At 35.4% G+C, this 16,799-nt stretch overlaps 1 protein-coding gene across 1 annotated transcript in view; it reads right to left on the reverse strand.

The window, feature by feature from the left end:
• LOC105380817 (centrosomal protein of 104 kDa) overlaps window positions 1–16,075 on the reverse strand; it is a 37,581-nt gene extending 21,506 nt beyond the window's left edge. The window contains exon 1 of the mRNA XM_048628275.1: window positions 15,663–16,075. Within this exon, the coding sequence (XP_048484232.1) occupies window positions 15,663–15,702 (40 nt within the window). The 5' untranslated portion in view covers window positions 15,703–16,075. The remainder of the gene's footprint in view (window positions 1–15,662) is intronic.
• Between the last annotated feature and the right edge of the window lie 724 nt (window positions 16,076–16,799).

The following is a 16,799-nucleotide window of genomic DNA, read 5'->3' on the forward strand; positions in this document are numbered from 1 at the left end:
ATAAAAGAAAAATGTTTTAAGTGTACATAGTTATACATTCTTATACATAATTATGCTTAATATATTAGGAGGGTAGTATACAAAAATACGACTTAGTATATCTGGCCCGGTAAGCAGTTACAACTAACACCGGAGCGTGCATACCTAATAAGACAATGTATGTATAGCCAGTAAGTACATGGTATTGTCTATAAATTATTATTAATTTTACCACAAAGTTATATGAACTTTACTATGACGGTTAAAGCCGTGCGATACAAATCTTACACACAATGCGTGATATAAATCTTATTAGTTTTATTTTAAAGTAAAGTTTGAAAGTACTTGGGCAGTAACAAACCTAAAGTGTTTGTGTTCTTCTTCTTCTTTTTATTATATATAATATAATTATGGCCACTTGGGCCCGGGAAGTTGCAGCTCGGAATAGCTCTATAGTGGACATTTGAATATGAACCATTCGGCGTAAATAGGTACTTTAAGCGATTGCAAATATGACTACAATGCAACTAAGCACCAGTATTTATATTTATACAGGGGGTTGCAAAAATGATATATTATAGTAAGCTAAATGAAGGTGACTCAGGCTTTTAGCTTAGCTTTTAGCTTTTGGATTTTAGCTAACTTTTGCTGAAATGATTCATCACCAGAGAATAACAGTGATGTAGAGGAGTTCTCAAGTAGATATCGTCGATTAAGAGAGAGTCCTCCATGGGCAAGGAATTGTTACAATGTCTTATGGACGTGGTCTGAAATAATTTTTTATTCTATTCTATAGGACAGAATTTTGCGTGAAGCCTGTGTCCACGACTACTACTGGACATGGGAATTGATTTCTCAATTCTTCTTTGTACCTATTCTCATATCTCATTCATCATCATCATCAGCTTTAAGCATTCCACTGCTAGACGTAGGCCTCTCCCAAAGCACGCCACTGGATTCTATCTTTACATGTTCTCATGAATTTTTTGTATGATTGAAGATAGATTTTACACCAGAATTCTCCACAGTCGTGTAAGCTATTTGTCTATATAGGGCGAGGTAGGTGTGTTATTATGTTTATATAAACTACTCATGAGCGGTCACCTATTTAAATTCAAAGACCGTATTGTAAATTTACAACAAGGTTAAAATTGATTTAGAAACACACGAGTTTCGACGCTTCACGTCAGTCAAAAGTTATAATTCCTATATAACAACGTCAAAAATAAAATTACTCGGCAACATTTAAATAGTTATTTATTTGGACTTTTACAAAATATAATGAAGTACATAAGTAGTTACAAAACTTAATCAAAAACGAGCACTACGTATAATCGTTATAAAGAGACATAATATTTTATAAATGAAATAAAAACAAGAAACATACTGCATAAAAACTTTATGAAATATTCAACTTTAACCTTTTACAAAGTAAAATAGCAAAACGAATTCAATTCCGTGAAAAACGGCAACACACAAAGGAAACGCTTTCCAGTGTAACATGATAAACACGGAGCGAGTTTTAAAACGAGTTCAGAGCAAACTGCGCTCCATTCCGCCCAGGGCGTCAGCGCGTCGCTAGGTTACCTGGGCCCTGCCTGGGCCCGGATGGATAGCTCTATTGATTTTCTAGACTAAATACCACAGTTCAGGGCTGCGTCCTGTTTGTATTGCAGCGAGTGAAGAGGGAAGTTTGATTTGAAATGTTACGAGAGGGGTTATGAAAATGTAGTTTATTGGTATTTTGAATTTTGGAATTATGACTGGAATTATGACTTTATGATTGTGGTCTTTGTGATTGTGGATCTGCACCGTCACTAAATATTCAAAACGGATAAAGATATCTTTAAAAAGTCTGAAGATGCTATCACACTTATTTGTGTTAAATATATTTTATTCAAGGTTATAATATAAATTAACATTTAACTAATGAAGCCTAACCTAATTGTAAATAAAATTATGAAAACTGAACTAAAAGATAAAATATATTTTGTGTTTTTACAAAAGTTGTAATACCTATTTTGATTTTTGAAAGGTTTTCTTTTGGTTAAGTTGCATTTTTTTCCCTTTTTTAGAGTCAGTCACCTTTACCCCGATTAAACCAACAGCCAGGTAGCCGCTATTGGCTGGTAGGAAGGCAGAGTGTTGTGGCGCTCCTTGGAATCGACTTAATATGTGCACGATTGAAGGTTGACAAACATAAAGATAAATCTTTATTGGATGACTATATATATCTGATATGATATAATACCTACTTAAAATAAAAATATATAATAAAACAAAGGAACTTATAATCATAATCTAAAGTAAGTAATTAATCCATATTTATAAAAGCGAAAGGTCACGTATACACTGACTCATTACGAAATCTTCGGCACAAGTGCTAGGAGTCTGAAATTTTGCATGGGGATTCCTTTTAGGACTTAAGTGAGGGAACACCCAAATATTCCGAAAAACTTTTTTCCGAATTTGAAAACACCGAATATGTAATTTACGAAATATTGCAATACCGATTTTTTTAAACGTCGAATTCTAAAAATCACGTAAATTATAATTTCGAATATTAAAATCACGAAGATTTGTTATTACGATTGTCAAATACACGAACGTTAAAAAATACGATTACTTAAGCATACGAAAAATAAAATACCGATTTATTATAATCACGAAAAATTGAAATCCCGATCGAAAATGTGATAATTCGTGATATTGACAAAAAAACCGTAAACGTCTTAAAAACCTTAGACCCAAAACCTAAAGATAGGTGCGACGACGAGCAAAGCGAGGAGGAGCGTGTTAGGTGCACATAGATATCGAAAAACAAAGCGGAGCGCAGCGAAGCGGAGCGCAGCGAAGCGGAGCGGAGCGTTTCAAATATAGAGCAAAACAATTGCTCGGAATTTTATGGTGTTTAACCTTAAAAACCTTAGGACCTAAACCTAAAGATAGGTGCGACGACGAGCAAAGCGAGGAGGAGCGTGTTAGGTGCACATAGATATTGAAAAACAAAGCGGAGCGCAGCGAAGCGGAGCGGAGCGTTTCAAATATAGAGTAAAAATATTGTAAATAGAAAACTATTTGTAGTATTTGTTGTTAAGTAACACAACAAAGCAATAAAATTGCTCGGAATTTTACGGTGATTAACCTTAAAAACCTTAGGACCTAAATCTAAAGATAGGTGTGACGACGAGCAAAGCGAGGAGGAGCGTGTTAGGTGCACATAGATATCGAAAAACAAAGCGGAGCGCAGCGAAGCGGAGCGGAGCGATTCACATAATTGTTAAATTGTATACGGATTATGCTGTTAATAAACACACTATTCTTAATAACTATTTCTTGTTAACTAAGATACATTCGGGAATTTGTATTTTCGGAATATTAAAACTTCGGGATTCGTAATTTTAACAATTCGTTATAATAAAAGGTCGTACTTTTAAATCATCGAAATAAGAATATTCGGAAAATTGACTTTCGTCATTTTAATAAATATGTTGTTTGAAATTTCGTTTATTAACTATTCGTGATTTTCGTTGTTCGGAGACTTGAAATTCGGGATTGTGAATTATTCGGAACTATGAAATTCGTAATTTTAAAAATCGTTATTTTCATATTCGTAAAAAAGTAATTCGGATTTATGTAGTGTACCCCTTAAGTGATCAATAAGACAGGATTTTGCGAAATTCAACCTCAGTGTAAAAGGGGGTGTCAAAGTTTGTATGAAACTTAGTATAGTTTTAATAGTAGGATTTCTAAATTTTACATGGGGGTTCTTTCTAAGACACGCGTGCTTGATAACACGGGGTTTAGCAAAGCTCATAGGTAAAAGCTACTCTTCATATTTCCGCGCGTTCCGCGTAATGCGATTTAAAACAAAATTGTTGATCAGAATTATACGGGTCATATTATAATGTGATGTGATATCGCATAGCTTCCTTTAAGTTACACGCTTGAAATTTAGCATTCAGGTACCTTATTAAACTTAAAACTTATTTACAACAGGATATTCCGAAATTCCCACAGGAACGGGAGTTAGAGGGAAAAAAAATTGTATGAAAGAATCTAAACTAAAGTAAGATAGATGCTTGAAATTTGATATGCATATACCTTAGTGAACACAAAGTTATTGGGTATTACGTAACTTGGCTGTCTACATACGAAACACATAAATTGAAATGAGTATTTTGCCATTGCCATACAAGTCTTTGCTCTATGAAGTCTTGAAAATCTTTTTTAGTCAAGTATTTGTCAACTTTAAAGTAATATGTATACCAGCATGGCACGTTATTGGGTAGGTAGTTCGGGAGTCGTTGACGAGAAAACATTTAAAGGCGAAGCATAGTTCGCGGGCAACAGCTAGCTACTGATAAAATTATTTATTTAATCAAATTTAACGTTATGTGTTGTCCAGGACCGAAAAGGTGCGCGCCTCAAGTTAGGGTGCTTACATAGAGAATCGGGTTCCCTGTATGTACCTGTACCAGTAACCTGGTTATGCGAAAGCGCTCACTCACGGAGCATTTCCCGCAGTTTTAAATGTCATGAGCGTTTTCGCATAATCAGGTTACCGGTACAGGTAGATACAGGAAACCCGATTCTCTATGTAAGCACCCTTACACCGCTACAGGTGCATTGGCATCCACCAGGAGATCACTCTCTAAATTGACGAACTAACGAACTAGAATTGTCACGCAATTGACACACTTAATACAACGATATAGAGTCGTCGTTAGCGCTGCAGTTTTGTTTTTCAGAAGCTTCGGAGCGCACTGTTAACCACGGCTCTATCTCATTGCGTAATCCTATCATAATTTAATATTATAAATGCGAAAGTAACTCTGTCTGTCTGTCTGTCTCTCTGTTACGCTTTCACGCCAAAACTACTAAACGGATTTGAATGAAATTTGGTATACATATGGTCTAGACCTTGAGAAAGAACATATGCTATTTTTTATCATAGAATTGTCACGGGAAAACTTTTTAAGGCGAAGCGAAGCTCGCGGGAACAGCTAGTCACTAATAAGTCTTGTTCGTTCGTTCGTTGATTTAGAAAGTAACCCCCCTGACTGAAAGTTTTCAGTCGCGTCCTATAGTGACTAACTTTAGGGAATATGCATGTATTTTTTTATATTCTTATTCAATAGTTTTACATTGCTATATTATAGTAAAAAAATTCAACGCCAAAAAAAGTTATTTAAGGTATTATAAAGAAACAAAAATTTATAACCGACACGTCCAGTATAAACGCCCAAAACTTTGTGTGAAGAAGTGTGACGTCATCACTAACGTTTCACGGCTCATAATAATGAGTCTCGCCAGTCGCGCCGACGCTCAGTTCTATGGGCATAGATTATTCTGAGATTGACATTTATCGTCACATCCGCTCTAAGAAAATCCGTCACGTTTCAAAGATTTAAAGTTACCGAAGTTTTTTTGTACTTTTCAACAATTATTTACTCGCTCAAAAATGAATTATATAATCAAAAATATTGATAGAGGCATAATTCTGAAATAACAAAGATTATTAAAAATAATATTTGATTTTTATTTGAAAGGCATATTTTCATATATATTCCCGAGAAGGCGAAAACTTTTTAAGACTAGGAGCTAGCGGGAACAGCTAGTTTGTAAATAAATTTTATTCTACAATGAATCAATTCATTCTCACCTAACGGTTCTCATCATAATAATTATGTTATTAGGTATATTAAAGTTACAAAGACGGAAGTGTTTAATTTTGGCAGAAAAAAAACTATAGCTTGACAACTTCGTGCGCGACCCTCCTTGCGGGGTGAAAGAAGTGGCGGGGGCGAGGTAGCACGACATTTTAGAATACGAGTACACACGGAGAAAAGTGTGCCCGGATAAATCTCGCGATAACGTGTCACTATTTGTGACGTAATGTAAGAGTAAATTATGTTGATCAATAAAAAGGTTCTTAAAACTAGTTTCATTATTTAGGGTGGATTCGACCAAGCTCGAGTAACTTTTTACTCACGAGTAAACTACCAGTTACTCGGGAGTAAGCAGATTTTGCATTCTACCAAACCTCGGCCAAACCAAGATTCGGCTCACGGTTCTACAGAAAACCCCCGAAGATTATATAGTTGTCGGGGAGTGGGCACGAACTAGCAGTGGTTGGTCCATGATTCGATCAGCCAGGTCGTTGGTATTGCCATTCATCATCACACCCCAGAAATAAAGGCACAGATAGGTAGTACTCACTCGATTTATTCGGAATTACCGATCAATCTTACAAAATACACGAGGATGCCCTTGATACAGTTGGATTAACTTTGAAAGCGAAACGTGGTGATTCCTGCGGAAAGTGCACAACCGACCCGTTCAATAATTTAAATCAGAATGACAGTCCGTCCCTGCTCAACCGACTACCTACCTTACCTTTTTATTTTTTTATATGCACCGTCCACAGATTCCACCCAAACTGCCAACATTTCAAGTGACAATTTGACGTTTCGATTAATTTAGTAAACCTAATTATAAAGCAAGGTAAACTCAAAATCTTCTTGAACTCCGACATAGTTTTATAATGCGATTTAATCTTTTTGCGAAAATATACGATTTGTGGTTTTTGACGTTATTTTATTGACGAATCATAGATAATAATAATATGATTATTAAAATTTTAAAGGTACATATTCCAAGGATTGTGGCGGTTCTGGCCTCAACACTCATCCGAAGACTAATGGTCTCGGGATTAGTGGTCTCTTGTGCGTCGAACTCAGATTATGACAGATTTTACAACACATGTGGCCGCCTCGACTGCTCGGCCGAGACTGCCGTAATAATGACGTGCAGTGCACGCGTTGTCCTTCCCCTTTACCTCTTCCGCTACCCGCTGTCGTCTTGGGTACCTCGTCCCCTCCGCGTCTGTCACCCCGCAAGGAGGGTCGCGCACGAAGTTGTCGAGCTTATAAATACCGATGTAGAAATGGATGTCATTTTATATCACCTCTATTTAGCAAGTAATTCTCACAACTCAGTAGAGAAAGAAAGATAGATCAGATAAGATTTCCTGAAAATTTTGCTACGGATCTTTAAAGTCAAAAGTAACTAACTACATACATAGACAGAGAATTTTCATGTAAATGGGCTTAAACCGCAGAAATCATATATTATGTATAAGTATAGCAAATATAAACAAATGATGATTATTTTTTTTAAATCATCCTAATTTTGAATGTCAATACTCAGACGGTAAACAAATTAAAGGGCTTGCCCAAATCATTTAAACGAAATTAAATCTATTGCTCTCTTGCTTAGGCAGTGTTTGTTACTCACCGTGTTTGTTGGACATCAATAGATATAATTTTGTTTTAATATTTGGTGCAAGTCACCAGACACAAGTCAATCTTCTATCTATACATATAAAATCCTTTGACCAAAATGACTGAGATTCAACGCACAGCCAAAACCGCTTGCTCTAGGAACTCCGAATTAAATGAGAATGTTCAAATCTGACCCGCAGCCACTAACCAAACCTATTTTTATTCAATGTTAAAAGTGTTCTTAATGAGGGGAAAATATTTAAAAATATCTAAATCACGTTTAAAAAAAACTTAGTATGGGGGAAACATCTACTCTAAGTACAAAGACTTGATCTTTCAGCACCTATATCTTCGTTCTCCCATGCCTCATAATAATAAAGTTTACACCAGGATATACTGTAGTCATGGGCTACACATCAGTAATATGTTTCATAAATGACTGCTCTGGCGGGTCATGGCTCCATACAGAAATGGCCATTCTCCTTTGTGAGATCACAAAAAATCATTTACTGAAGGGGTGAAAACTGAGTTTCAAATAAATTATGTATTATAGGAGACAAATTCTGTATCTCAGAGATAAACATCAATAACTATTTTTTCAGTAAGATTTCAAGAATATCTAAAAACTAGTATTGTAAAAAAAACATAAAAAGTGGACTTATTTCTATTTATCTTTGAGGTACAGAGGTGCGGTCACAGGATTCGATACTATTTTCAAAACCACACTAAGGGTCACTTTTACCAAACGCTAAACGTACTACTCTGTGTAAAAAGTATCAGGACTTTATTCTGAGTACTAAACAGAACTCTGGAAACAGCGTATAAAAAATATTGTGATGATTGGATAATTTGTTGGCATATATGTATCGATTCTAAAAGAGCATACTTTGAAGGTAATAAAATAAATTTGGATGAATAACAAACATTTTGTCAACAAAGTCCCGATACTTTTTACACAGAATGTATATAAAACAGTATTTAAATCAAATTTTAAATACATTTTGTACTAACTGACAGATGTATGACAGGCTACTAAATATGTTTAGCGTTTGGTGAAATTCCCCCTAACATGGAAAAAACAAATGTCTCTTTTGGAACTAACAAATGATGATGGGCACCAATATATGGAAGCTGGGACCAGCACCAATAGAAATGAGTGATACGTCGTTGAAAAGGTATTTTTTTGCAGAATATGAATAACGGAAGCGCTAGTCTTGATTTACTGTGACTAGGGCGTGCAAAACCGGTTAACCGGTTAACCGGAAAACCGGTTAACCGGACAATATATCACGGTTTTTCATAACCGGTTTTGAGAGTTCAAAACCGGAAACCGAAAACCGGGTTTTCACCGATTTTGATCGTATTTTTATATACTTTTTTACATACATTAGAAGTTGAACCCATAAACTCTAAAAATAAAAGAATTTGTATATCGGTTGGCACACTGATGGACACTAGATTAATGCTGAAACTCATAAAAAAGAACTAAAATATTGTATGGAAATTGAGTGACGATTTTCTGGTGCACATGCCGGCACTCTGCCTAGGCGCAGTAAAGCAAACACGACGTCAGTGACCGATGTGTGCGTGTGAGTTCACATTTTTTGCTGTATGAAAACTTATTGCTGTGTGAAAAAAAAGTACTCTGGGTGCACATAATTATAACGTTGAAATCTGGCCCAATAAAGCACAACAAGGTGGTCTTCATACTAACTCTAGGTAAAACAGGACTGCATTGACCGTTGTTGAAAATATAATTAGGCCAAGTGCGGGGACTGCATTCGACGTTATGGAATTTTTCATGAAGTGTTGAGGACGTCAAATCAAATGCAGTCGTGTCCATCAATGAGTTAGGCTTTCTTTCGTTGCGTTGATATGAACAAATCTGTAATACATCAAAAAAACATTCATCATCTTACTGCTACTATAGAGTGGTCGTAAGAATCAGACGATAAATGTTTTTTTTTCAAAATCTGCCTGTATGTTTAAAATATACAATTATTGATGATAACAGAACGATATAAAAACACCATTATGGTGCCACACACTTTTTTTAGATGTGATAACAGTAAGTACTATGATAATTCTTATTTAACTTTTTTTCCTGTTCACTAAATTATTAATTTGTCATATGGTTGATTAAAAATAGGTAAGTATATCATAAAAAATGTTTTATTCGTATGTTTTGTGGATATCTCTATCTAAGAATATGGGTTCCTTGTTTAATTAGTACTGTATGACAAAAAATATTTAAGTAATATCAAAACCGGTGAAAAACCGGTTACCCGGTTTTGAGGCTAAAAACCGAAAATTCAAAACCGGTTTTGAAAACCTTCCGGTTTTGCACGCCCTATTACTGTCCAATTAGAATAATCGTACCTTGAAAGCTTTTATATTTTATTTCTGTAATTTTAATGTTTTTGTTAGTTTTTCACATTCATTTTTATTTTTTATAACAAAATGATCATATTTCATATAATAATATATTTGTTTATTATCTCAGTAAATAAAACCAGTTGAAAGTAATTTCTCCAATTTCAATAATACGTGTTTACGTGTATTACGCTCTAACTGTCATCAGAAGAGAGAGTGCAATGCCATAGAAAAATACTTCCTTCCGACGAATATATTTCAAAATGGACAACTTATACAGATTTGTCGTCATAATACTTTTTTGCTCACTTGAAAAGAGCTATCCAACGATGTATGTCTCATCTTTATTGGACATAGGTCCCAAAACGCCCATTGTCATTTGCCTTACATTTTGACAGTGACAGTCGACGATACGCAACGTTTCGAATCTTATAATCGCTGCACAGAATCTGTCATCTGCGAGTTATGTTTCACTTGAAGATTCAAATGTGTTAGCCAAGTAATATTTAGGTATACTATACATTGCGGCTGTGCCATTTCAAAACATAGTAACCGCCAAGAGACAAAATTTTCAGCAGAGTCAAAAAACGTTTTTTCCCTTCATTTCAATGCCCTGGTAAAACTATGATACATATCTGAACGAATGTAAGCTTAAAAGAAGCGGCAGAACTTAGGCTTTACGTAAAATACTATTTCATTTAAATATGACTAATATTGTTGCTGTAATGCACAAAAGAAAACACTAACTAGGTTTTAAATGGTTTTCTCACCCTAAAACCGCCCTCACTGACCATTTCATAACCTAGTAAGAGCCATTATTGTGTAATTTAAGACAAGTTAAGTATATTGAAATTGCAATAATTTTTTTTATTTTTTTATATATTTGGGATCCTTCACATAATATAAATAAAATTTTGCAGCACTTTTACACGACCGCACTATAAGTAATAGCTGAAATACCGGCATATTTTTAAGTTTGTTTTTTTGTTTTATCTAAATTAACTAAATCGCCATATTAAGAAGGCATGTCTGACATGAACATTATTTATGGCTTCGTTAAATTATACAATTATTTCCTAAACTTTGAGCTAAAATAAGTTTACTATGTTTGAGTTTTTTGGTTTATGCAAAATAGGGCTAGTAGAAATGTTCTGACGAGAAAGATCTCTATGGCTTTTATAAAGAAGACAAAATTTCCTTATGTTCTACTTTTAATTCAACTCTCTAGGTCTCATTGGTTCAAAGATACAGGTTCTGAAATATCTGATATTTTTTTCGAAAAAAGTGTTAGTAATTAGTATGCCATTTGTGACTTACTAAAATTAACGGGCGAAAATTGACATTTGCTGACCATTTCAAAACCTAGTATTAGCCATTGACCATTTTAAAACACAGTAAGTCATTTTCACTTACTATGTTTTAAAATGGTTGGTGGCTCTTACTATGTTTTAAAATGGCTTTCGTGGCATTTTTGATATCGCAGGGTGGAGTTACTAGGTTTTTAGAATTTTTATTTTCGTTTCTAAGCGGTTATCTGATATTCTGACAATGCAGTTTTGTGCGCAATCGCCTAAAATAATGTATAAATCAAAGACCCGTTTTTTTAAAGTTGGCGCTTACTAGGTTTTGAAATGGCACAGCCGATTGTACACTCCCGAAAAAAACAGTTCCGCTTACAAAATGCATAAACAACAAATGGACCCAATTTTCTTAAACATTTAAAGGGAAAATTGAATAAAATATTTGCGTTTTTACCATTGAAACCATTGAAACCATATATTTATTGCGATTGTGGTCACAGGTGAGTTGCAGGTGTTAGACAAGTATACAATGCGGCTGTCCAATTTCAAAACACAGTAACAGCCAAGAGACAAAATGTTCAGGAGAGCCAAAAAACGTTTTTGTCCCTTCATTTCAATGCCCTGGTAAAACTATGATACATATCTAAACGAATGTAAGCTTAAAAGAACCGGCAGAACCTAGGCTTTACATACAATACTATTTCATTTAAATATGACTAATATTGTTGCTGTAATGCACAAAAGAAAACAATAACTAGGTTTTAAATGGTTTTCTCACCCTAAAACCGCCCTCACTGACCATTTTATAACCTAGTAAGAGCCATTATTGTGTAATTTAAGACAAGTAAAGTATATTGAAATTGCAATAATAACGTAATAATTTATATGTTTTTTTATTTTTTTATATGTTTTGGATCCTTCACATAATATAAATCAAATTTTGCAGCATTTTTACACGACCGCACTAACTAATAGCTGAAATACCGGCATATTTTTAAGTTTTATCTAAATGAACCAAATCGCCATATTAAGAAGGCATGTCTGACACGAACATTATTTATGGCTGCCTTAAATTAGACAATATTTCCTAAATTTTGAGCTAAAATTAGTTTACAATGTTTGAGTTTTTTTTGGTTTATGCAAAATAGGGCTAGTAGAAAGGTTCTGACGAGAAAGGTCTCTATGGCTTTTATAAAGAAGACAAAATTTTCTTATGTTCTACTTTTAATTTACCTCTCTAGGTCTCATTGGTTCAAAGATACAGGTTCTGAAATATCTGATATTTTTTCGAAAATAGTGTTAGTAATAATGTATGCCATTTGTGACTCTCAAACAGCTAAAAAACAACAAAGCTCCGGGAGATGATGGAATAACGACAGAACTTCTGAAAGCCGGCGGTAGACCGATTTTAATAGCACTTCGGAGGCTGTTTAATTCCGTCATACTCGAAGGCACAAGCCCGGAGGCATGGAGCAGAAGTGTAGTGACTTTGTTCTTCAAGAAAGGCAACAAAGCCCTATTGAAGAATTATAGACCCATTGCACTTCTGAGCCATGTGTACAAGCTGTTTTCGAGAGTTATTACGAATCGTCTCGAGCAAAGACTCGACGACTTCCAGCCACCCGAACAAGCCGGGTTCCGAAAAGGCTATAGTACCATAGATCACATACACACGCTTCGGCAGGTTATACAGAAGACCGAGGAGTATAATCTACCTTTATGTCTAGCGTTTGTGGACTATGAGAAAGCCTTTGATTCTATTGAGCTCTGGGCGATGCTTCAATCCCTTCAGCGGTGCCATATAGACTATCGCTATATCGAGGTGTTGAGATGTATGTACAATGCTGCCACAATGTCAGTTCGATTACACGAACATAGCACAAAACCGATCCAGTTGCAAAGGGGCGTGAGACAGGGAGATGTTATTTCTCCGAAACTGTTCACCTGTGCACTGGAAGATGTTTTTAAGCTTGTAGAGTGGAAAAGACTGGGCATTAACGTCAATGGCGAATATATCTCTCATCTACGATTTGCTGATGACATAGTTATTATGGCGGAAACGCTGGAGGAGTTGGGCGAAATGCTCACAGACCTCAATGATGCCTCTAAACAAGTTGGGCTGAAAATGAACATGGACAAGACAAAGGTCATGTCGAACGAACATGTTTCATCATCGCCCGTAACTGTAGGAGGTGTCACCATCGAAGTTGTTGATCAGTATCCCTACCTAGGACAAGTGATCCGATTAGGTAAATCCAACTTCGATAAAGAGGTAGCTCGTAGAATCCAACTCGGATGGGCAGCGTTCGGGAAATTACGACACATCTTCACTGAAAACATACCTCAGTGTCTGAAAACAAAAGTTTTCAATCAGTGCGTGTTGCCAGTGATGACTTACGGAGCCGAGACGTGGTGCTTCACCAAAGGGCTTATCCACAAGCTCAGAGTTGCTCAGCGTGCTATGGAAAGGGCTATGTTAGGCGTGTCCCTGCGAGATAGGATTCGTAATGAAGAAATCCGCAGGAGAACTAAAGTTACCGACATAGCCAAAAGGATTAGCACGCTGAAATGGCAATGGGCTGGCCACGTAGCCCGCAGAGCCGACGACCGCTGGAGTAGAAAGGTTCTGGAGTGGAGACCCCGTGTCGGCAAACGGCGTGTCGGTCGCCCCCCAACCCGTTGGTCTGATGATCTGCGGAAGGTAGCGGGAAGCCGCTGGATGCAGATGGCGGGTGACCGTTTGGGGTGGCGATCGTTAGGAGAGGCCTATGTCCAACAGTGGACTACGGAAGGCTGAGAGAGAGAGAGAGAGAGAGATTTGTGACTTACTAAAATTAACGTGCAAAAATTGACCTTTGCTGACCATTTCAAAACCTAGTAAGCGCCATTGACAATTTTAAAACCTAGTAAGTCATTTTCACTTACTGTGTTTTAAAATGGTTGATGGCTCTTACTGTGTTTTAAAATGGTTTTCGTGGCATTTTTGATTTCGCAGGGTGGAGTTACTAGGTTTTTAGAAATTTTATTTTCGTTTCTAAGCCGTTTTTTGATATTCTGACAATGCAGGAATGTGCGGAATCGCCTAAAATAATGTATAAATCAAAGACCCGTTTTTTTTTAAAGTTGGCGCTTACTGTGTTTTGAAATTGGACAGCCGAATGTATAAAGTATACAAAAGACGAACAGGCACAATCTGCTTTAAACAAAGCGTACAATATCAAAATTTAAAAATCATAATATTAAAAAAATATAAATAAACATAAAGATGGTTACATTATTAATTTCAAATGACATTATTTTTTAAACAATAACATGCAAAAAAAAATAGTTTAAATAATTATAATGGCACAAATAAAACAAAACAAATATATTATATTATTATACATTGAATCTGGCATCAAAAAATAGTAGAAATAAAGCTTAAAATTAAAACATGTCAAGATAAAATAAATATTATTTATCATTAAAAAAATCATCTAGATTATAATAGCATTTATTTATTAGCCATGTGGACAGTGCCTGTTTGAATCGTCCCACTGCTAAAGACGTAATTTCCTTTGGTAGAGCATTATAAATCTTAACAGCCATCAGATATACACTCTTGTGTGTGGTAGCATTTTAGTTGGTAACATTCTGATGCGCCATTAAATGTCCTTACTCAAATATTGCAGAAGGCATCATTAAGTTATTTTTATTCCGTTTCGGAGTAATTTGGTGAATTTCTTTTTCATTGCCCGTGTGTGTATTTTATCCACACATAGGTAGTTTCTGTGACATCGCTAACATCCGTTTAACTTGGGTCTAGATAGGTAATACTCACGGGCAATGAAAAGGTTCCACTGAGAAAAGCACCAAATTACTTCTAAACGGAAAAGGCTAGCTTAATGCCGTCTTCTGCAACATTGAAGTACATTTAACAGAGCATCAGTATATTACCAACTAAAAACGGTAATATTTTGCTAAAATTTAACTTAAATGTTTAAAAAAATTGGGGTCGTTTGGTGTCGACATTTTGTGAGTGGAACTTTTTCATTGCCCCTTAGTGTAGTTGACCAAGTAATGTTTATTTATTAGGTACACCTAATTTCTTTGACAGCACTAAGCATCCCTTTTACCTGAGTGTAAATCTAGATATTATGGTAAGTCAGTAAAGTTGTTATCTCTGATCGTATCAGCGCCGTATGCAGCTGAATTCAGACCGTTGCGTGTCGCCAATCAAGGAGGTCGTATTTTATTACTTCATTCCTCTTCCTACATATACATTTACGATTAAAACATTATTTATACAACCCTTAAGCAGCTTTTGTTGGTTATGTTTTTGTGTTTTGCAATTATATAAGTTAGTGCATTGAGTTAAGGTCTAAAACTGGAGAGTGCGTTTTATTTGTCAATTTTAGTTATTTTTCTTTTATTCAGTTATGTTAGCAAATCTGGAAACTATTGGCGTTGTATTGGGGACATATAAGTAATATTAAATTGATGATCAAAATGAGCTAATATGATTTTATTTTTATGAGTAACCCTTTGTTTACTTACAAAAAAGGAAAAATCGCATAGCATTATATATTGTGCATGTTTATTAGTGAAAATAAAAACGTTACACAAAATAAGTAGTTTCTTTAAGTAAAAGACATTATAGAGACATTTTTTCTACTTTAAAGCTGCAGCTTTTTAGGTTAGAATCGAACGTAACCTAGTCTAAATAAAAGGAGGTTTTACTTACTAGTCGCATACACTACGTGAAAAGGGATCCTTTTAGGCATTTTCACTGATATCACTTAAAACACACTCACACACTGAGCACTTTCATAATCTTTCACTATAGTTTGGACAAATTTTTACACATATAGCGTACGTTTTCCAGGGAAAATATGCATTTTTCTTAAGAATAGGCCTATCGAGTTTTTCTCTTTCTGTGCATAGATTGCGTTGTCTGCGGTAAACATAAGTTTTAAGGTTAGATTGAAGTTAGGTTAAATACATTTGTTCATCTATAAAATAGCCTATATTAAATTTGACAGAAGGGGATTAGGTGCAAAAGCACGAAGTTCACGTTGATGGTAAATAAAATCAATACATGTAGGGGACGGCTTCAGTGCGGCATTGAACGTGTTAAATTTTTAAGGGTCCCAGCCATGTTCCCGCTCCCATGCAGTACCGCTACCCCGCGCTAGATGGCGCGCAAACAAGTTTAATTTTATGGTAGAACATAGGTACTGTTGGGGACCAAACTTTATATTATTAATAAACTAGCGACCCTCCCCGGCTTCGCACGGGTGCAATGCTGATGCTAAATACAAGACAGAAAAACGGTGATGTTATTACACATAAACCTTCCTCTTGAATCACTCTCTTTTTAAAAAAAACACATCAAAATGCGTTGCGTTGTTTTCAAGATTTAAGCATAAAAAGGGACGAGAAAGTGACTTTGTTTTAAGGATAATTCATACACTGTGCGAGTGCGAATAGTATGCGAGGAGACGTACATTGGTGAGTATGGCAGATGCAAAAGTTTTGCAAATACTTACTTTATAATACAACAAGCCCAGCAATGTACGTCTACTAAACACTCACACTAAACAGTGTGTAAATCGGCCTTTATACTATGTGGTAATCAATTTTGGTTAGGCAAAGATTACATTTATATATGAAATTAAGGGTCCATTCCATGTTATAACGTGAATTAATACGAAAGTAACTGTGGACCTAAATTAAGTATATTAAACGTAGGACTTAATCAAAAAGCGACAACATTTGAAGGAGGAGTCCTACCAAAATTTATATTATTAGTACTTACCTATTCAGTAAAGAACAATACAATAATATTTTATTTATATGTATTAAATTTTTTACCGATTTT

Source organism: Plutella xylostella, chromosome 20, assembly GCF_932276165.1.
Source record: "Plutella xylostella chromosome 20, ilPluXylo3.1, whole genome shotgun sequence".
In the NCBI taxonomy this organism is placed as follows: domain Eukaryota; kingdom Metazoa; phylum Arthropoda; class Insecta; order Lepidoptera; family Plutellidae; genus Plutella; species Plutella xylostella.